This window comes from Melanaphis sacchari, unplaced genomic scaffold (assembly GCF_002803265.2).
Source record: "Melanaphis sacchari strain LSU unplaced genomic scaffold, SCAv2.0 Contig4_pilon_pilon, whole genome shotgun sequence".
NCBI classification, from domain to species: Eukaryota; Metazoa; Arthropoda; class Insecta; order Hemiptera; family Aphididae; genus Melanaphis; species Melanaphis sacchari.
The window spans coordinates 9,835,690-9,857,914 of NW_020271335.1; the positions used below are offsets into that span (position 1 = coordinate 9,835,690).

Below are 22,225 nucleotides of genomic sequence, written 5' to 3' on the forward strand. Positions count from 1 at the left end.
AATTCGTTTGTCAAAATAATTGTTTTGTCAACTATTATAATTTTGACAATGTGATTGATAACTAATTATTAGTATATTTACGAAGTATAAAAAAAACTTTGAAAGACGAATATTAAATTATTATTATCATAAACTTATATGTTTCAAATTGTATCATATTAAATTTATTGTTTTTTACTTTTTCTTATAGATAAACACGTTAAAAAAAATAATCGCGATATTAATTCTGAAAATAAAAATGGTAAATTACTTAATATTTTTATTTAGTGTTATAGATTATGTAGTATATTAAGTATATACTATCTAGTATTTACATAGTATAGAGAAGATACTATAGACCATGTCTCATATTTTAAATTTTATTATAAATTATACTCATTGGTTATTTTATTTGTTTTTTTTTTACTTTTGTTCATAGAAAAATCTGTTCCGAGTAAAAATAAAAATTCCAAACCTAAAATTCAAAAAGGTACTCAATAGTCGCAATATTATTATTTATAATTGTTTTCATTAAAAATCTATATCCACGGCATCCATGGTCGACGGCCGTTGAACATACTCATAATATTGCATCAGTATTAATATTGAAATTTATAAATTATAAAGTTTCACTCAGAAATTTATAAACGTAGGAAAGGGGAAAATATATAATTATTATTATATATAAAATCACATAATATACTAAATAACAATAATAATCCGTTTTGTGTTGAGATGTGTGAGTAATTAGGAATTAAATTAATGTACTAGTGGCAATGTTTCTGTGGTTTTTAATTAACGACTCACACGTATCTAATAATACTGGGTTGGTGGACTAGATCTGGTTTTAAGAGACTGCTTCTTCATACTTATATGCAACCGGTTAGCGGCAATAATACGTGATCATTGATTGCATTTGTACTCATCAAATTTCTATTTTACCACCAATGAGACACCGAATACCAACCACATTATCGCACACACCTATTGTACTCGGTTCTTGCGAAATAATAATTTTTTTACCAAAATTTCTTTCGACAAAACGACTATTATAATTTTAAATTTTTATAATTTAATGGAATGTTTATATATTTTATTGTTTTTATAAAATATTTTAAACATATCTTTTCGTTTATTGATTTTACGATCTAGTCTAATACATTTTATTTTTTAGTAGAAAGTGGTAACAAATAATAGTTTAAACTTTAAACTCTTATGAATAATACAATTTTTTTCCAGGAGAAAATAACAATCATATATACGAAAGTTACGAAGCTGAAAATGACAAAGGTATTATACATTGTTTATTATATTGTATATATAGTCATTTAAATGTACGGTAGGTCAGTTAGGTAAACATAGATAAAATTAAATAATATAAAGTTAATACGCTTCATATTCAATAGACGTGCAATTATAAACATTAGTATTATATTTATAACACATTTTTTAGTTTTAATTAATATGTCTTATAATTACTAAGTACTCTATTAAGATTTACATTTTCAATTTACTAATTACTTAAGTATTTAGAACTTTTAAATGCCTACTTTAATAATGCAGAATTTGAAATATAATAGTATGAATAATTTTTTTTCAGTGGACGAAAAGTATTTTGTTATGTTAAAAACATGTAAGCCGTTTGATATATTATATTTTTCTAAGGTAATACTTAAAGACTTAAAGTACTTATCTGAGTAATTTGAGCATAAATGTTTTAACCATCTAAATAGTAAATTGTGTATTAAAATCACTTATAAATTGAACTTTATACGTATAGATTACAAAAATATCTTCTTTTAAAAATAAGTTCATTTTCAATACATCACTCAAGCTTAATTTTCCCATATCTACCAACAAATATCACCCTTTTTATCAACAATAAAATTCGTATGCAATTATAGTAAAATTGTTATTTTTTTTTGCCATATAAATTAATGAAAAACGCATTTTTACTATAAGCCCATGAAAATATTTTTCATTTAATAAACTATTCACAATTACTGACCTAAAACAAATAATAAATAAGGTATTTTGTTGTATATACGGATTACGACAACTACTAATTATTTAATAATACATAAAAAATTTAGTAATGCAAATCTTAAATTAAATTCGTTTTAATAATTCTATTTTTTTTTTAAGATTTTATAAATTTATTAATGTTTTAGTTTAAAAAAAAAAAGAATTATGCATTCACATCATGTATTATTATTTATTATCAGGTCGGGCGCTTATCGAAGAAAAAGACTATGATACATACGTATTAAGACTAAACAATAATGGTAAAATACATAAATCAAAAAATTACGTTAATAATTTATCATATTTATACAAATAAAAAGCACTTAATATAATTAAATTTCTCAATTCAAAATACCTAAATAATTACACATTTTTTTATAATTATATCAAAGACTAAATATCTATTATTTATATTTATATATTATGTAGCATAATATATAACACAAATATACAATCATATTAAATCAAAAATTTGAAATAAATAATTTATGTTCAATCAAATTTTAAAGAATAGTTCTGAAAATTAGAAATATTCGAAAATTTAACAATATGTAAAATATAACAGAAATCTAAGTTTTGTTTTCTTATTATTAAAGATTGTAACTCACAGTAGGAAGCTACGCGCATAAAAATTAGAGATTTTTTTAGTGTGGTTATTGTGATTTTGTTAATTTAGCTGAATTAAAATTTGTTCGAAAAATCAACAACGTCCAAATTCTTAAATATTTAATTACTCAATACTGAACTATCTAGTAAGTATCTAAATAATTCTAATTTTTAGATTGTGTACCATTGCCCAAATCATTGTGGGAAAGTGAACTAATTGCTTCAAAAAGTAAGACTTTTGAATGTTATAATAATAATATTACACGAATTACCTATATTTTAGATTTTTAGTTATATTATTTTAAAGTGTTACATCTTATATATTAAATTCAATTGTTTACCAACTATAGAGTAATATAGTACATATTATTATGTTCATGAAATCCTATGTAGAAAATACTTTGAGAGGTGTATGCTTGTCCAAGGCCCATGCACGTATATTAAATAATAAATGATCCACTACACCCTTCAATTTTTTTTTAATATTTACACCCTTTTTTTGTTATATTTGTAGTTTTTGCTTCCGTTAATAGATTTTGTGATAGGTAATTTATCTGAACTACACAAATACATCACTGCAATATCTATAAACGTCAATTTTCTGTTGAATTTTTTCGTACAATAAACTTATTATAATGGCACGTATAAAGATTATAAAGTTCGATTGATTACATGGATAAAATTATTTATTTAATCGAAAGAATATAGTTTGTATGTATGACTAAAATCACTAAATATTATTTAAATAATACATTAAAAAAAAATCAATATAGTTAAAACTATTGATGTAAGCAAAAGTTAAATTTTCAAAAAAATTAACGTCAGTTTAATATTATAAATTAATACTATATATGCAAAATATTTCAGAAATAAAGATTGAAAATTTATCGGAGTATAATGAAATTCAAAAAAAGATTTTAAAATAAAATAAATGTTTAATGATATTTATTTTGTAACTGAATAATAATGAAATGTGCCCATTTAATGTCACATATTAAAATTTTAATCTCGTTACCTATCTATTGTTATTAAAATGATTTAACATATTGTTTATTTAACGCTTATGCTTATGGAATTTAATAAACCTAATAAAATACGAAACATTCTCTAATGTTGTTCGAAAACTATTTCATGTTTATAATTTTTAAATAATCAATGTCAAAATAAATATTAAGCAATTGATTCCTGTGAAGTTTTTGTATAATAAAAGACTATAATGTTAATTATTTATCTATAAAGACAAAATGTTAACCATATTTATTGAATAGTATACATAGATATAATAATTAGATTACTTTCAATAATTAATCGATGAATTCAATAATTTAGTCAAACAATGTTAAAGGGTTTTTATTGTAACATAAAACACTTGACTTAAGTGTATTAAGATGCTCGACCAAATCAGTTAAAAAGGATAACTTTGTCCTGCAACTAACTCTGAGTGATAAATGTAATGATTAGACAATAAAGTGTATTTTTTTGTCTGTAATTACCATGCAAAAATTACTTAAAAAACTTAAAAAATTCACTATAAAAATATATTTAAATATAAATAATATGTTGTTACTTGTTTAGTTGAATGTTCTTCTGATTTTTCTTAACCATTAGCAGAAATACCAAGCTATGATAAAATATTAATTATCCACGATAACTTGCCATGCTATATAATGTATTACTCGTATTACCGTTGTTCATCGAAAGTCTCTTGTTAATCGCAACAATTTTCATTCATTTGAAGAACGAATTGTGAAAAATCCTATAAAAACTAAGAAAATACCCTAAAATTGTTAAAAAAAAAAAAAAAATTTCTTTAAAATAATCAGTATTACAGTAGGGTAAAATGGCCGATTTTGCGTAGCTCATAAAGCCATTAGAACCATTTCACCAGCCCTACCTAAATATTTTTCTTAGTCATATTTATTTATTGTTGTTAACTCTTTCCAAACTATAAAACCATTAACCCCCCCCCCTCCCGGTCCAGATATTTCACTAATTAAATAATGATTATATTAATAGCTTGTTTTTGGGCTTTGGTATAAACCATTAAAATAAATGTCCTTCGAGTGATTTCTTATTAATAGCTTCTTAATCTTACCAAGTATTATTTATTGTTAAACATAAACACGTATTTGTTTTCGTGTAAATTTAAATATAAAGCATGATGTCTTTGCCCGATGAAGTCAAACTGTTCTCATAGTTTATGGAAACAGCTTGTGTATTGCTAAAAAATATTCGATTGCACCGAATGTGATAAAGTGTTTACGTCAAATAGTAGTTTGACGCGACATATCAAATCACACAATAGTGATAAAATTCAGTTTTGAATGTAAAAAACTTTCACTTGTCGGGATGTTTTATCGAAACATATTCTTAAACAACATGGTATGTATTCTTTGATTATTATTCAGCTACTAATATTATTAAGATATAAAACTACCAAGAATACTATTTTTATTAGACTATGCTAAACACGATAATAATTACAATTATGCGATTGGTATAAACGGCCGGGCGAAAAGCATTAAGTAAATACTAATTATTTTATTATTATTATTCAATTATTTTATTTTATTATTGTTATTATTTTTTCCTAATGAATACAATCTCGTTTCAGATTCACTGGTGTACCGAGTTTCTACCGACGATTTTTATCAGGACTTATTGAACAATCCGTTACTGTCCAGCCGGATGGATAGATCGAATTTGCCACTAAACCACCCGTGTTATGACAATATACAAAAGAAAGTGCCGGGTTTGTTTAAAAATGAGACGGCAGGTCGAACGATGACCGAGTTCATTGCGCTTCGTGCTAAATCGTACGCGTATAAAATTGAGGGTGTTGAAACACTCAAAGCCAATGGTATTCGAGGTCACGTTGTGCGTAATCACCTCACGTTTTATGACCATAAGCACTGTCTGTTCGAGAACGACGACGAAGACATTGTTGCTACATTTCACGAAGAGGTCTGTGACGATAATTTAAATTGTGAAGGTGATGAGCTGAAGTGTCTTGCGCGTCGAAACGCTAAAGCTGTAATCGATACTCTACATCGAAATGCCGCTTCCACTAGCACTATCAGTACTACTACCAGCTTGCCGCCCCCAGATAATTTACCAAACACGCCGTATAGGCTAAACATAAATTATGGTAATATTAAAATTATAGAAAAGAGTTCATGTCTAAAGCTAAAAACGATGTTACCTACTTAGACCATAGGTTCCTAACCTAACCGGCGGTCCGTAGATGGTTACTCGGGGGTTCACCCAGAAATAAATTTGTTTCGATAGCGTTTTTAAGATTACAATAATAATGTATTGTCCGCATTTATTTAATTATATATTTTTATTTGATGGGGGTTCCTGATTAACCTAACGGGTCTGGTAGTAGATAAACTCATCTATTTTTAGAATTCGGTGTATTCTAATAAAATTGTCATCATCGTCGTTTTATACAAATATAAAATATACACAAATATTTCTTGAAAATAATAAAAATTCTAACGATACCGAATTACCGACCACTTTGACCAGATGTCAAATTTGCCGACTTAATATTTAAAAATCATGAATGGAGGTTAGACACCCCCCACACCCCCTCAAAAGACGACCCTGAATTTAACGAAACAAAGCTGAATTTTTTTCATAAAATTAAAACTGAAATTTTCAAATTTTAAAGAACTGAATTGAAACTGAAATTTAAAATATATACTCTAGTCCTGGAACGTTGACATGCTTCTATTCCCTACTGCTTCATAAACTTTGATACCAACTGAGTTACATTTTCTGAAAGTATTAGGTGTGGATAATGAACAATAGATACGTAAAATGAAAACGAGATTTTCGTCCTTAGTGGTGCATTAGTGTCGAAGATTATCTTGGATATAACTGTATTCCCTTTTACCAAAGCCAGTTCGGCCAATTTATACTGAAGAATCCGTTACAACACGAGTTTACTCAAACATTCAGTATTTCCAGGACCTGATTTACTAATTTATAGGCCAGGTACAATTTATAATTTTGGGCCTCAAATCGACCATCTTTATTTTCTTTAATGCTAAAATATAATATATGCATCAAATAGTTTTAAATTTATGTTGTTTGTAATTACTTATTTATTATTTAAATTAGAAGTTTTTTATGATATATGAAATAAAAATTAAATAATTTGTGTCATTACTTATAATTTAATATTTTCATACACATACATATATATATATATATATTATATATATTGTACAGATTAAATAAATAATTTGAATATTCAGAGGAAAATAGACATAGTTCTAGTTTAAATCTAGTTCAAAAAAATGTGAGAACGAAAACTATCTCAGTTTTGAAGGATAAGACCACCTAACTTTATAGCCTAATTGAGTACGACCAGTCGTGCAAGTATTGTTTTTACCCTAAAATTAAGATAAGTACATTAATTCAAGCTTGATTTGTATAGTTTATTTGAGCGTGGAATTTTTAATAAACACTTATTAGTAATTAGTAATTTGTATTCACGGGACTACTTAGGACGAGGTCGTAATAAGATGAATCTCTGTTCAAGTTATAAGAAATGTAGTCGACTGTGGTCAGCGACCAATTTTCGTCGGACGTTAGTTAGACAACATCCGTTTGTTTACCTATCCTTAACAAGTCAACCGTCTGTATACTGTATAGTGAAGCTACTGCACAATAATCGGCTACAGACTACGTTTCTTAACTTGAACAGAGTATATTATACATAGAAAAAAATAATTATTCATACATGTATAATTTAATATATTATATAATATTATAAATATTATAAATATATACAAATTAATATAATATGATCTAATCTTTATAGCCATTCTCGTAAAGTTCATTACCTGTACAAGTACAACGTACATCCGTGTAAATTTGATATCTAAGTAATATTTTTGGTTTTCTGATTTGGTATACAGATGATAATTCCAACATGGCGACATATCAACTTTACACAGTTGTTCTGCCCACCGTTGCTATTTTTTTTTTTTTGGCTATTTAACAGCAGAATTTTTTAAAAATTATTTTTGTTTTTTTTAATAGTCTGAACCATAACGACGAAAAGATTTTGTACTGTTATATTATATACTTATATCAACTTTTCACTAAAATACTAATTTCTAATAATAATTAATAATTGGTAACAACTAACATGGATGAAAAACAAAAATCTTTAAGTACATATTTGCTAATTATTAAAAGAATTAATAATTTGATTTTTCATTAACTTGTAGTCTGTAGAATTAGAATTAAATTTAAAACCTGCTCCACGATGTATCTATACTTTTTAAATTTTTTAAAACATCGAAATAATCTAATGAGTAGTTTCAGAAAACATGTATGATAAAGATTTTCACTTTCACATTTAAATGTATAGTAAATACAAATAGGATAATTATTTTAATATCTATTGTAAATAATATTACCTATTTAGTATATAATATAATAATGGTATTTTTTAATAATTAATATAACTTACACTTGATATTTGTAAATGCATGGGCGCCATGTACAGAGATCTGAGGTGAGCTAAAGTCCTCCATGAGATTTTTAAGGCGGGGTTTAGCCGTTCATAGATCATGGTTTTTATTTAAAAAACCATTCATATGTGTCAAATTTTATCTTATGATGAAAAAATAATAAGTATTAAATATGATTTATAAATACGTTTATACATTTGTTAATTTATTTATAACATATTATTTACATTTGCAAAATTTTTTATTTTTATTTTTGTGAGATTTGGAGAGGGGCGTCACTTCCATGGCCCTCTCTTGTATTCACGCTATGTTCTAACTTCTAGGCCCAGTTGTAGTCTATTATATTACAGTAATGAACGTGCTAAATAATAATATACCCAATAATGAGCTTCATAACATTTTACCTATTTTATACTTCAATACATGTTAGTACATAAAAAGTAAATGGTTTGAAACATTTGAGTGTTTAGGATTTCTTTTAAAAGGAAGATATGACTAAAATTGTCAGTGCCAAACTCTCAGCATTTTATTACCTACTGATAAAGTAATAAATGGAGAATGCAAAAATATAACAACATAAAATATATAAGCTAAAAGGGAGATCACAGGGGGGAGGTATATTTTCTTATCTTCCCCATACATGCGCCACTGGTTTTATGTTGTATCCATTTTTTGATTCTTGAAATATCTGAAGTATGGTTGTTACAAGATAATTTTGAAAATTTTAAATCACTGGCGGGAAAATGCTCCTTGCATACATCATTGTAGACACCCATATGTGTATATATAACATGGTAGGTACTATATTAGTTATAAAAGTAAAATATTACATAAATAAATAAAATATATATAAATATAATATGTATAAATATATACATATATGTTAGGTAGGTGTATAAAGTGTGACTTGTATGGTTCGCTGAAAAATTCTTATTTATTAGGTATATTATTATATGCGGTATTATGGTCTATGGGCGTTGTATCATAAATCGGAATGCCGAGTAAACTTTATGGCGGAACGCTTTTCGCTCCAAAAGTTGACCCAATTCTGCAACAGTGACTGGACTACGATTAAGTCATTCGTTGGTATTGACAGTATGTTTTCAACTCACTCGTCGTCCTTAATACTAGAGCACCGATAATTTTAGGGTACCCATACGGCCATATATTGCAACAAAATTTTAGGTTTACACCGTGGACATCATCTGAGTATCTGACGCGTATGCGTACATACAAGAATAATTAAGCGCTTGGGCCGTTTACCATAATATTTTGCTTGTGATGCCATTCGCCATGTAACACTGACTATTGACTACAGAATACTCAACGACTCTTCGCGAACGCTTTTCGGTCACCTCACCAAAGATTATTATTACAATTTTCTTCCCCTTCTTTGCACGCCACCATTGAACTATCGAAGCACCGTTGCAATGATAACAGTACATTTCGCCATGTTTGTTGTTGTGCGCCCGTTGATTAGATTTTTCTGTTTATCATTTTCTGCTCGTACAATTCACAACTGAATATTGAAATTTCTAGTACTGTGCGTTAAGCTTTTGTGTCCGATTTCTTCCGTTATTTTCGTTATGTTTTACCTGTCGTTACTATTATCCGAAAATTAGCCATGGTGCCGCTCGTGTCTTGTAAATAATAACGACTCCAAACGTTCGTGATTCCCCGGAATTTTGTACGTTGTCCCTGGAGGATTTCCACAATGGCGCTAATTGGCTCCTTACGACCTAAAGCTCTGAGCCAGTCCGGCGATATCATTGAGTTGTGGACATGAACTTTAGTGTTGGTTGGGCAGCTTCTAAGACGATTGTTGTCCCGGTAAGTGCCGACTACTGGCTATTTATTTTCAATTTGCGATTTTAATTGCGTCATAATTGGGTCAAAACATCGTCCTTGTAGGTTTTTCCTCGTCAATCCCATTGCAGTAATATGGATGAGAAGATCAAACTGGAAGACTGTCATCTGGAGCCTGATGCTCCAACAGTTGTCTCTGAAAAGGGTGTACTGTTAAGGACCAGTGCTAGAGTGTCCAAAAAATTACGTATGACGCCAGCATCTACTTCACCTGGACCCAGTTGTACCAAAATAGGTTTGTTGTGTTTCTACATAGTATCTACACCCTGGCCTCGCATAAATATGATTTATATTTATGTACAAATCATATATCTGTTACAGATTCCAATGATGCTCCAGTTTTCAAGTCTTCAAAAATTAGACGAGAACTTTGGTCAGCCGAGGATACCAATTCTTTTTTTGAAGGATTAAATGAGTTTGGCAAAGATTTTGAATCCATTCAATGGTTTATGGTGAACCGAGCTAAGCGTAAAGGTTCTTGTGAACAGGCTATTAAAAGTAAAGAACAGTTGAGGCATTTTTATTATCGGACATGGCACAAAATTTGCAAATATATCGAATTTCCCAAAGGTAATAATTAATGAGTAATAATATTTATAGTAATTTATTTGCTTAAAATGTATTATTCATGTAACTTGATTATTGTAGAAATGCAAAAAGTAGTGCAAGAGCTTTATGGATTAATTAATTATGGTGAACTTAAACGAAGAATTGGATTTTGTAATGATAAAAATTGGTCAAAACTGTATGAAATGATTTATCATGGTTCAACTAAAGTCAGAAGTAAAGGAAAATTGTGGAAAGTTAAAACACCACATTGTAGAGCTTTGAGAAAGCTCAACTGTCTTGAAGGTATAATGTATTTATTTTACTGTTTCTATATTTTGTTCTAATGCAATTCATATATTTTTAGATACGATTGGAGACTTAAAACTGCCTGGAAAAGTTAGTGTTGAATTAAGGCCTCGAGATATGGATACGTGGTCTTTAGTGCAATCACTTGCCATGAATCCTCGTATTAGAGCAACAGTTGAGTTACAGAAACCATTGTCTATGCTTTTGTCATTTTTAGAAAATAGATGGCAAACAGAAAATCGAAAACTTGTATCCTTTTACCATTATGGTATTTGATTTTAATTTATAATGAAATAGAAAGTTATTATATCTATTATATTTGTCTAAGTTCTAAATTAAATGTCCTTAAACACCATATTACTAGCGTGAACAAATACACAGAGTTAAAACACTAGAAGTTGATCAAGAATCTAAAAGAATTCTTAGAGTTGCTCCAGCAACTGGTGTTACTATTACTCCTATTAGTGTAAATTTTAGTGATATTGAAAATACAAATGTTAGTTTATTAGCTCATAGAAACACTCATGGAATTTCTAAAGAATCTGTTGAATCAATTCTTCAAAAAGTAACATTACAATTTTATAATATTGTTTTTTTTTTTGTTCATTTTAATTTGTTTATATTTTTTTTTTCAAAGTTTCCTTCAACTAAAGTCCAAAAACCATATGTCAAACGAGTGCGCACAGAAACAATTAATTCTGCATCTGGATCATCTGGGAATCAAGAAAATAGTTCAACTGCTTGTTCATCTACAGTATGTCCAATAACGGATGTGAGTTATGATGGTGAAAAAGGTTTAGATATTCTAATGGCAAGTCCTCCAAAAAATGATCCAGTTATTTCATCACATGATCAAGAAAAAGAGAAGAAAGAAGAATTTATTGCTAGAGTTAAACAAGGGTGGACATTGGCCAATGTTGAAGCTATTAAAATAGGGGAACTTTATCTCATAGTAATATTATTTTATTATAATTTGAAAGAATGTAATAATATACTCTTTATTTTTCACTCATATTAAAAATATTTTTATTTTTTTTTAGTGTGGTAGTGAATCTAAAATTCAACTTGAGTATTGGTTTGAAGATTGTGTTGAAGCTACCAGTAAAAATAGACTATCCCAATCGCTCAATAAACTCATTTCTATTGCTCAGTATAATTTAACTCCTTCTAAAGTATGTCTAGGCTCTTAAATATTAACATTAAATCTTTATTTTATTATTTACTGATTATATGCCTAATGTTGTGTGAAACTTTCAGGGTTGTTCATGTGGATCTGTAAATAATAAACCACATAGTTTGCCAAGACAGACTGAGGTAAATTTTAATAACCAACCAAATTATGCTAATTAATAACTTTATAAATAATATCAACTTACAAATTGTATTTGTAATTTTAGATTAAAACAGAGGTGGATCAAAATCAACGTGGTGCTTATTCATTAGTTAGTGGCTGCAAAGTAATGGTTCACCCATCATCAGTATTTAGACGACCATTGCAGCCAAAACCTTTACATTCAACTGGTTCATTCAAAGCTCAACTTGATGTAAGGTTCTTCATATACTATTACAATTATTCATTTAAATTTATAAATTTTTAAATTAACTTTTAAATTTAATATATTTGTAACATTTCTTATACCAAGTGATCCATTTAATGTAAGGTATTCATAATTTTAAAATGTTAATAGTTTTGAAAATAATTTTTTTATTTTATTTTAAAAGTGATATGAAGTGATCAGGGATCACTTCTCTATTCATAATTTAAATACTTATAAAAGTTATATAACTTATAAACTATTAGTCCTATATGTTATTATTTGCAATGAAGCACTTCTAAAAATATTTTTGTTGGAAAAGAAATTACTAATAAATGTATTCTTTAAAAATATAAAACAATTTAAAAATGATAATGAAAAAAAATAGTAAACATTATATTTGTTTTAGAAAAATTATATTTTTTAAAGATTTAAAATAATGTAAAAAAAAATGTAATGGTTTTTGAAATAATAAGTACTTTACTTTAAGTACGCTTTGTGTAGTTAAAATATATTTGAACTTTTATTTGCAGAAATTACAACCTAGGTATTGTAATCGGACAGGTCGACCCAGTAATAAACATGTTGGCATTGTTCAAAAACTTCTGCCACTCCAACCAAAGACCAGTTTAACTATTGTTCAAACATCTAACTTTAGGCCTATTGTACCAGCAATTAGTTCTGAACAAAATCAATTAATGGATGGCAAACAATGTGATATTAACCATGTAGATCAAGCCTTACTTTCTCCAAAAAGTTAGTATAATAATTTATTTTATTTAAACTAAGTATAATAACAAAAAAGTAATAAAATAAAAGTTTAAAACGAGGAAGCCAAAATTGGGCCTTAAGAGGAGTTAGGCCCAGTTCTGTAGGATGCTTCCTTACACTTATAAATTCTGGGAAATAAAACTTACCAGATACAAATATTAGATTTACATTATTATCTACTTTCATCCACGAAAACTTAAACTTTATTTATTTATTATCTTTAAAGTATACAATGATATGTCAGCATATTATTACATTAGTTTAACGGAAAAATAGTAATATGATATAAATAGTTTCAAAATATAGATTATAAACTTTCTTAATTTAGCATCTTACCAACTAAGAATTGAACACCTTCCCCCACAACTTATTTCAATATCCTTTAACACTTTCTAAAATCTTGTTAGATGGACAGCCACAACAATGTAACTTGAAATTTTTGCTAAAAATATTGAATGGTAAAATTAATATTTGATGTCTCTATTTAACTTTACTTTCTTGTAGAATTCTATATTTATTTTCATGAGAGAAAGGTACTGGCTGCACATACCCTGTCACATTTTGTACAGTGCCTTATGATTATAGTTATTACATTTATTAAATACAATATTAAACATTTGTAATATAGTTAACATAGAATTAAACAATATATTATTTATAAAAAATATTTTAAATTTAAAGCCATGCCGAAATATTGATATATTGATATAGTATTAATCAATCATGAAACATGGTAATTGTTATTAGGTATAGTAGATACTCTAATTATTTATTTTTTTTTTTTTTTTTTATGAAATTGGGGAAACTTACATTTATACACTTTAAAATAATTTATTTTGAATCTCCTTTTTTGCTTAATTGTATATCATTTTATATTTAACATACTATTGTACTTACACCTGTTTAAAATTGTATTTGTAAAAGTTCAAGATTTTGTATTTTATTAAAATATTACTACATTAAGCTTTATTAAAATGTTTTATGATATTAATTTTCTTTTAGAAGAGTGGAAACCCCCAGATGAAGATATTCCAGATGATGTAAGTATCACATCATCGACTATAAACAGGTTAATGGACATAGCGTTGCCGCCCATGAATGAATTCTCGACTCCAAATTTTTCTGGGCTTTTATCAAATTGTAGTAGCTCAACAACATCTGTTAGCTTAACAACACCATCCACTAGTCCTTCTAGACTTTTGAAGGACGATAGCAATCAATGGCTAAATCCAGATGTATGTCAAACTTTAATTGTTGTTTAATATAAAACAATTTTGTCATTCAACATTATTTTAGACAATTATGATTAAGGTTACATCATCTAAATAAGGTTTTTAATTTCAGATGGACTTTTCATTAAGTAGTTTCCTTGGTCATTTAGAAAAAGAACAACAAGCTGAGACAACAAGAAATGATAATCAAAAAGTTATTTCAAATGACGTAAGTATTATATTAATATTAAGTTATTTTATGTTCTATTCTAAATCATAAATATTTTCACATTACACAGTTATTAATAATAATAATTAGTTAATTTGTATGGCCTATAACACTTAAATTAATTAATTTTGCACTGCTCAATAAAAATGGATTCGTGATACTATTATATATTATTACTAATCATTAATTAGTAATGTTTTTTTTTCATTTTGGTATCAATAAAAAATGCCTCAACAAGTAAGCATTGGGAGGATATAAATATTGTTTAGATATTTATTTGTGTTTTATACATTTAATTTTAATACACAATAAATACTAAATTATATTTTTATAAAGTCAATCATGAGTTCATAACAATGATATTGTGGAATGGCTCAAATTGTGTTCTTTTTATATTTTAATAAAACTAGCAGCCTGTGTGAATCGCTCCTAGTAAGTACTCTAGATGAAAGACATGATTAGGTCGAGAAAAATGTTTGTAGTCTAGTAGTCGCAATTTTAGTTTTGTGATGAGGTGGTTTGCGACTTTCATACTACTAATTTGGTGGCTTGATGCTTTGGGGTTTTTATTTTGAATCTGTAAAAGTTTATGAAAGCCTAATTTGAGTATCTTTAATGTCATTAAATTAATTAATTGATTTAAAGATATATTATGTAGATTGTAGGTATCTACAGTTTATTCTCAGAATAGTTAAAACCTTGGGAGAAAGGACAATATAGAAACCCAATTATTATATTATTGACTATATGGCCAGTTAAATTACTTACCTTATTGTTTGACAACTAGGAATAATAATTACTTTTTGTGTCATAAGTAATGATTCATCACCTTTTGGAGTAATAAAAATATTTAATTTTTAGTTGGTACTTTAGGAGGTTTAAAGTAAATAATTCCCAACATTTTAAAAAAGGATTAATATTTTTAAAATTTAAAAATTTAAAAATGAATAATCATAAATAAATTTTACTAATTATATTAGCATTTTTCAAATATGATATGATTCTGGCTCTTATTGAGCAACTTAACAATGTTTAAAATTTTAGTTTTTTATTTACCATAGTATGATATTTTCATTATTTATTCTTCATAGTGCTTACTTCACACCAAAATTCATTGAAATAGATCATTATTACCCTTAATTTATATATCTAATTAAACTATCTTTAAATTTAACATGTAAAAACAATCAACATAAAAATTGACCTGATGATTGTGACTTTATAACAATAAAAAATTTAATAACTTATTTTTATGTATACATTGTGCATTTTTTGTTTAATTAATCCAAATATCTAGTTCAGGCCTTTCTTTTTAACCTATCATTAGCCTTGTTTAATTGTTAAACCAAAATATTAAAAAGTAAAACATAAATATTTTTATTAATCTAGTTTAAATAAAATATTTTTTATAATAGGTGGAAGCTCAATTTCAGTGTCTTATGAGTGAGAACAGTGTGGATTACACTGCTAAATTTGCAGATTTAGCAGCACAAGTAGCTGCAAGCAATAACAACTGCCAGTAACTTTCATTGTTATTTTTAACTATTATATATATTTATTGAATTATAATTTAATATTAAACAATGTTTTGTTATTTAATATAATATTACATAATTTTTTTTTTTTGACGTTATGTACAATATAAAATATGAATGTTTATTGTTTTATTTATATTATTTAATATCTTTATGTTATACAACTATACAATGTTGTTAATATTTTTTTAACTTACTATATGTTGACAAAATAAAGTTGTGTTCTTTGTAATATAATATTTTAACAAATTTTATATTTTAAAAAAAAAATAAATAAAATAATGTATTAAAATGTTTTAGTTATTTGAAAAAAAATGGATGAATTAGATGTTTGTTTCTAAAACATTTTGTAAAAAAAAGGGACATTTATTTTAAATTAATTCGGTTAAAATTTGTTTTCTTCACTTAATAACTTTTGACTACTTAATTTCATTTCACATTAAAGCATCACTGGCACATATGCTAATGCTAAATAAATTGTTTACCCTTATTTAAAATTCTATTTATCTCAAAAAATATTTTATTGACATTTTTCTATATATTTATTTTTATGTATTATTTATACTTATTTAATATACTATAAATAACTAAAAATTTAAATACATATATTAAAAATATCTCACTCCCAAATATTAAAAGTAAAGTAATATTTCTTTTTAAATTTATAATAGCTTTATATTGAAAAATACAGAATGTCATAATTTATAATTTAAAAATTAATTATATCTATTTTTAATTTTACAAAAACTGTATTAGGTAAGTAATTATTTTGTAGATATTTGTATTATTAATACAAATTTATGGTACCTAATATTCTAGAAGAAAACAGTGGAATAATCAAATTGTTTTATATCAAATACGTTAATATTTTGATTTACAAATTAGGAATGTGTAAGTTTTAGTAAATTGAATAAAATAATTTAATGTGTTATTTTTAAAAAGATAAACATGTACATAATATAATTAACATTAAAATAACAATAACAGAACATAATAAAATGATAAAATATTAGTATTATTTATAAACAGTTGAAAAATAATCTATTAACATATATATAAAAACTACTAAAGTTAATAATTAATGTATAGTATATGTTTATGGAATTTCAGTTGACACATTAATTAATTGCGGAAAAATTGACTAAATAATTGTAAAAATTAGTACACTACTAGCGGAGGGACTAGACACATACAATTATTTTTTTAATATAATCTAATTATTTGTGTCAGCTGATTTGCATTTGATTTATTAACTAAAGCAAGTGAGAAATAATATTAGGGAAACTAATTACAGGTATTATCTGGTACTTTTTAATAATGCTGCCAAATTATGACATGGCACTCATATATTAAGTAAAACCTGAGTTGTTTAATAAATATTTAATCAACCAACTGCAGTAAGGAATTAACAGTAAGATCCTTATTACCATTGTTGGCTTCAAAAACAGTTTTTACTGTTTCTTTATCCATGTTTGGGAACATGTCTTGAATCTATAAAAGAAAAATAATAAGAAATATTAATTTTTTCTTAAATTATAAAGTTAATTTACTTGTTTCAAGTCTTCTGCACAAAAAGTAGGTGCTTGTGGAGCTGAAGGTTGAATATAAATAGGAGTTAAACTGGCACTTGAATTGTTGAATTTTGGCATTTGTGGTAACATCATAACTGAACTTGTTAAGCCCAAATTTGGCGGAGCCTTAAAATCAACAAGAAAATTTAATTAATATATAATCTTTAAAATAAAAATATAATATTAGGTACATATGTAATAGTAATTTTCAGAAAAAAAAAAAATGAATACTTACTCCAAAACTTATAATTATGTTAATAGTTCCTTCGTTGTTTGGCCCTTGTTTACCACTAAGATTGTACCACTGTTCAATTGTGACCCCTTTATAAATTTGATTGGGAATTGGTATTGTTGTCCAAGCAATAAGTTCATCCATTTTGAAAGAACATTCATCAAATATTTCTACATTAATTTGATTGACACCTTCTTGTGGAAGCCTAAAAATTTACAACTCTAAAATAAAAATTTTTTTTGAAAATTATTTAGCTCTAAAACTTGAATTACGTTTGAACAGTTTTATGCCATTTAGGAGTTTTACCACCATTTGGATCTGTTTGTGTTTCATATACACAATTTCCAACTCTAAGTCGTACATAAGGATCCATTCTAGTTAAACCATAGTTTTTGACTAGCCGTGCTTGTACAATTGTAATATTTAATCTATTTCTATCACGGTGGTCTCCTTGCATACAAGACAATGATTGTTGTAGAGCCATAGCAGCTTGTTGGTCAGCGGCTTCTTGTTGTAATCTATTAGTAGAATCATCAACAGAAACCACGTCTAAGCGTAAAAAGTCATTAGGTAAATCACCAACATATACCTGCAAATGTAATTATTTTTATAAATATAAAATGAGTACTAATTTGATAAGATATAAGTTATAATAAGCTAAATTTTTAATTGTGCATATAAATATAAAAGAGATCATATTTTTTCACAGTTATATAACTTTTTTTTATTTTTGGTTTGTAAAACAATTAATATAATTAACATTAATATAAATTAAATATTTAAGTTAATTTTATCTATGGTATTGATATGATTTTTAAATGATATAACATTTAATGATATGTATTTATATTCTAATATCTAACTTGTATACCTATACCCTACAGACTACCATCGTGGAGTATTATCCTTTGAGGTACCACCCACTTAAATTAGATATTGCATTTGCAATACTTATACATAGGCTTACCATTCATCCCAGTTATAAAAGCATTTAGTTTGTCCCAATTAATAAAATCTGAGAGAAATTAATAACACTTAATATTGTATTATGTATTTAATAATACAACATACAATATAATTGTACATTGTATCATTAAATAAAAATGTTACTACAATATTACTAATAAATAATAATGTATTTAAACATTTAAATAAAAAAGAATATATTTATTTCCATAGAAACATTATAGAAAAAAAAAAAATCATTCAATATCAAGTCCTGGTGTTCAAGGTTTTAAAATTTGGCAACTTTATTTATATACAGTGATCAGCAACATTAAATATAATTATAAATTTACTATAATTCATAATATATTTGCAGATAACACTTCATAGTTTATATATTATACATAAAACCAGTTTAATTATGGATAACATTTATATAAAATATCTTTACAAGTTTTTATTTTGTAATGCATCAAATAATACATTTTTTAAAGTATTCTATGGATAATATAAGTTGGCATTAATAATTATTTGTAATAAGCATATAGAGCAATATTTACATTTTTTAAAGCCAATATGTTTTTATGTACAGTATATCAATATATAGTTTTAAAAAAAAAATATGAAAATATTGATGTAAAAGGTAGACAGTTATTATATTAAGTTATAACTTAAAATGCATTGTCAATGAATGAGAATAACTACCATACATATCTTACCCAAGATTTTATTTTTTATAATGAAACACTAATTTCTGAATTAACCAATTTAAATAATATCTAATCTAATATAAAGCATGAAGATTAATTTATATTTCTGCAATGGAAAAGTATGAACACTAATAAATCTAAACAACCTATCCTAATAACTTTAAAATAGTTATTTTGTGTTATAGAAAATAAATGAATATTATGTTAAAAAATGTAACAAAAAATTCAAATTTACTGGTAAATTCGGACTTTTGTCATACACATGAATAAAATTAAGTATACAAATAAACTTTATTTTTATTCTTATTTTGGACTATTTTTCTTGTTTTCAGAACATTATATATGATTATTTAGGTAATTATTAATACTATGTTATTTTAAGAAATTGTAAGTATTGAGTTAAAAAACTTGAAATTACTTAAATTAATAGGTATAAAAATGTATACAATAAATGGAAAGGTTCAATGAATATAATATACAGAACAATAATATAAAAGTCATTAGCAAAATATTAAAAGATATTTAAAAGTAAATGTTAATAGTAATAAATGCATACAAATGTTATGTATATTGTTTTATTAGATGTTAAATTACCATTTTTCGTCTCTCATCGTTCACCCTTGTAGTTACTGATTCCATAGTTTAAAATTTGTTACACAACACAGACACGTATTAATTTGTGGAATTGCCAAAAATATTATAAAACACACTATTGAAATAAAAATTTACACAAATGTTCATTTAATATTTGTATAATATTCTTCTATTTGTTTTTGTCGATACTTAATTCACAATTGAGTATTTGAGTCCACACTGTATTTGTGTTAGTGTTGCTAAAAAAAAATGCAATATATACATATATAAAGCATTACTGTATAAGTATTATTTTCAATAAAAAATTACTAATTAGTCATCTAAACAGTAAATACCTATAATAATTACAACTGTTATCACTTATCAAGCGAAAACATTTAAATACCTTTCCTATAAACAGCACCCAATAATGATGCAGAGGAGATAATATAAATTATAATAATCATTTATATTTTATACCTAGTTTTTATCTAATTAATCATAATATTCAAAATAATAAATTGTTCTATGATAATAATATATTTTATTTATTTTTATATGTCGCATAATAATCATTTTTTCTACGACAGCTGAGCTACAGATAATAAAATATGGTTTCATGAAATTACCGTGCTAACAAGAATTAGTTGCATGCACTGATTGCCGAAATAAACAGAATGCAAACAACTTAACCTCAACAATATCAATCAGTTTCTCTGTCCTTCTCGAAAACGTGTTCATTTTGATATTTCTTTTCAAGAGGTTCATCCTTTTTATTCAATCATTTTAGCAATAATTTGCTAAATTTTTATTATATTAATTGCTGTATCTATACACTAGTCCATAATGTCTGACGTTGAAGATGCCGTAGAGGTTGGCGAACACGGAGAAATGTACAACCTTTTGAAAGAAGTGTTGAAAAATGCCCAGGTGAACGGCAGCCTTTTACATGGAATTCACGAGGGTACCAAAGCTCTGGAGAAGAAACTTGGTAAATGTTAAACTACCAGTTCTACTTATTTTTTTGTGAGTTTCATGTTATTAATTTTGTGCATAGGTGTTCTGTGCGTGTTGGCCAACAACTGCGAAGAAGCCATGTACAAGAAATTAGTAACTGGATTATGTGCCGAAAACAGTACTCCTCTGATTGAGGTAGACAGTAACAAAACTCTTGGGGAATGGAGTGGTCTGTGTAAGTATGACAACAACGGTCAAGCCAGGAAAGTGGTAGGATGTTCATGCGTGGTTGTCAAACATTTTGGAGATGACACACAAGAATTGGACACTTTGTTAGAGATTTTGAAGAAAAAGAATTTTGCGTAGATCAATAAAACCAAATCTTTTTAATGTAATTGTTAACCTTGTGTTTTTCTTTGCATCCAATAACTGAGAAAATAACATCATTACACTGATCGCTGTATACCATATACACAAGATCACATTACATACATTTTATCATTTTATGATATGATTAAATTTATACTAGGGTGATCATGTTTATACATAAAATAAAACATGGCTTAATAATTTTGACTCAAATTTAATACATTTTATTGATTTTTATATTTTTAATGATATTTTGATGGTAATGTTTGCCTGTTATATGTAGTAGATATTACTCCTGTAGAAAATTCATAATATTACACCGTGCAATACGTCAATAAAGGACATATTGTTGTTAACAGTAACAAACGTTTTAAAAATTTACAAATTATATATAAATTATACGAAAATAAATTTTATAATTGTAACAATATATGATTGTTTATTCTAAAAAAAACTTAATAGTTATGGATTTGTTGTATAGATTGGCAATGTTATATTACATAGAGTTAAAATTGTATAGGAGATTTTCAATATAACAGGATAAAAGGATTTTGAATTATTTTATGAAAATAAAGTTACTTTTAAGTATTTTATTGATCAACTGAGACTACTTTGTTATTTTCATTTGAGAAACAAATTACAATGATGATATAATTACTGCATATAACAAAAGCATTTTAACCATTAACATTTCTAAAATATCGTGTTATTGGTAATATCACTTTTTTTTATTTAAAACAAAATATTAATTTCTTGCTGTATAT

At 26.1% G+C, this 22,225-nt stretch overlaps 4 protein-coding genes and 1 long non-coding RNA gene across 6 annotated transcripts; 4 read left to right on the top strand and 1 right to left on the bottom strand.

Moving 5' to 3' along the window:
* The first annotated feature begins 1,219 nt into the window (after window positions 1-1,219).
* On the top strand, window positions 1,220-3,504 carry LOC112599155. Its single transcript, XR_003114926.1, has 5 exons — window positions 1,220-1,269; window positions 1,580-1,612; window positions 2,205-2,264; window positions 2,786-2,839; window positions 3,478-3,504. It is a non-coding gene; the product is annotated as an uncharacterized LOC112599155 (long non-coding RNA).
* Window positions 3,505-3,998: 494 nt separating this feature from the next.
* LOC112599229 lies at window positions 3,999-5,983 on the top strand. Its single transcript, XM_025346047.1, has 2 exons — window positions 3,999-4,014; window positions 5,225-5,983. The coding sequence occupies exons 1-2, from the start codon at window positions 3,999-4,001 to the stop codon at window positions 5,818-5,820; spliced, it is 612 nt and encodes a 203-aa protein (XP_025201832.1). The 3' UTR covers window positions 5,821-5,983.
* A 3,433-nt stretch (window positions 5,984-9,416) lies between these two features.
* On the top strand, window positions 9,417-16,153 carry LOC112599071 (protein cramped). Its single transcript, XM_025345791.1, has 14 exons — window positions 9,417-9,932; window positions 10,014-10,203; window positions 10,290-10,538; window positions 10,617-10,820; window positions 10,882-11,072; window positions 11,188-11,388; window positions 11,461-11,775; window positions 11,864-11,995; window positions 12,081-12,137; window positions 12,221-12,367; window positions 12,892-13,114; window positions 14,132-14,364; window positions 14,474-14,569; window positions 15,985-16,153. Exons 1-14 carry the CDS (start codon window positions 9,885-9,887, stop codon window positions 16,090-16,092), a joined length of 2,394 nt encoding a protein of 797 aa, XP_025201576.1. The 5' UTR covers window positions 9,417-9,884; the 3' UTR covers window positions 16,093-16,153.
* Window positions 16,154-17,170: 1,017 nt separating this feature from the next.
* Window positions 17,171-20,624, bottom strand: LOC112598930 (toll-interacting protein-like). 2 transcript variants are annotated; one of them, XM_025345598.1, is made up of 6 exons: window positions 20,542-20,624; window positions 20,157-20,395; window positions 18,180-18,496; window positions 17,911-18,112; window positions 17,655-17,801; window positions 17,171-17,595 (listed from the first exon to the last, which is right to left on the bottom strand). In XM_025345598.1, exons 2-6 carry the CDS (start codon window positions 20,199-20,201, stop codon window positions 17,485-17,487), a joined length of 822 nt encoding a protein of 273 aa, XP_025201383.1. In that variant the 5' UTR covers window positions 20,202-20,395; window positions 20,542-20,624; the 3' UTR covers window positions 17,171-17,484. The 2 variants fall into 2 exon arrangements, with proteins under 2 accessions (XP_025201383.1, XP_025201382.1); XM_025345597.1 differs by lacking the exon at window positions 20,542-20,624 and having other exon boundaries at window positions 20,157-20,469.
* A 213-nt stretch (window positions 20,625-20,837) lies between these two features.
* LOC112598920 (40S ribosomal protein S12) lies at window positions 20,838-21,487 on the top strand. Its single transcript, XM_025345586.1, has 2 exons — window positions 20,838-21,126; window positions 21,193-21,487. The coding sequence occupies exons 1-2, from the start codon at window positions 20,982-20,984 to the stop codon at window positions 21,456-21,458; spliced, it is 411 nt and encodes a 136-aa protein (XP_025201371.1). The 5' UTR covers window positions 20,838-20,981; the 3' UTR covers window positions 21,459-21,487.
* The last annotated feature ends 738 nt before the right edge of the window (window positions 21,488-22,225 follow it).

Excerpts from the sequence above, each read along its gene's own strand:
- LOC112599071 (XM_025345791.1), top strand. The coding sequence starts at position 9,885 with ATGAACTTTAGTGTTGGTTGGGCAGCTTCTAAGACGATTGTTGTCCCG. Across the intron at positions 10,821-10,881 it reads AAAGCTCAACTGTCTTGAAG|ATACGATTGGAGACTTAAAA; the intron begins GTATAATGTATT and ends ATATATTTTTAG. Across the intron at positions 14,570-15,984 it reads AAAAAGTTATTTCAAATGAC|GTGGAAGCTCAATTTCAGTG; the intron begins GTAAGTATTATA and ends TTTTTATAATAG.
- LOC112598930 (XM_025345598.1), bottom strand. The coding sequence starts at position 20,201 with ATGGAATCAGTAACTACAAGGGTGAACGATGAGAGACGAAAAATG. Across the intron at positions 18,497-20,156 it reads ACGATGAGAGACGAAAAATG|GTATATGTTGGTGATTTACC; the intron begins GTAATTTAACAT and ends TTACATTTGCAG. Across the intron at positions 18,113-18,179 it reads TGGCATAAAACTGTTCAAAC|GCTTCCACAAGAAGGTGTCA; the intron begins GTAATTCAAGTT and ends GTAAATTTTTAG.
- LOC112598920 (XM_025345586.1), top strand. The coding sequence starts at position 20,982 with ATGTCTGACGTTGAAGATGCCGTAGAGGTTGGCGAACACGGAGAAATG. Across the intron at positions 21,127-21,192 it reads AGCTCTGGAGAAGAAACTTG|GTGTTCTGTGCGTGTTGGCC; the intron begins GTAAATGTTAAA and ends TTTTGTGCATAG.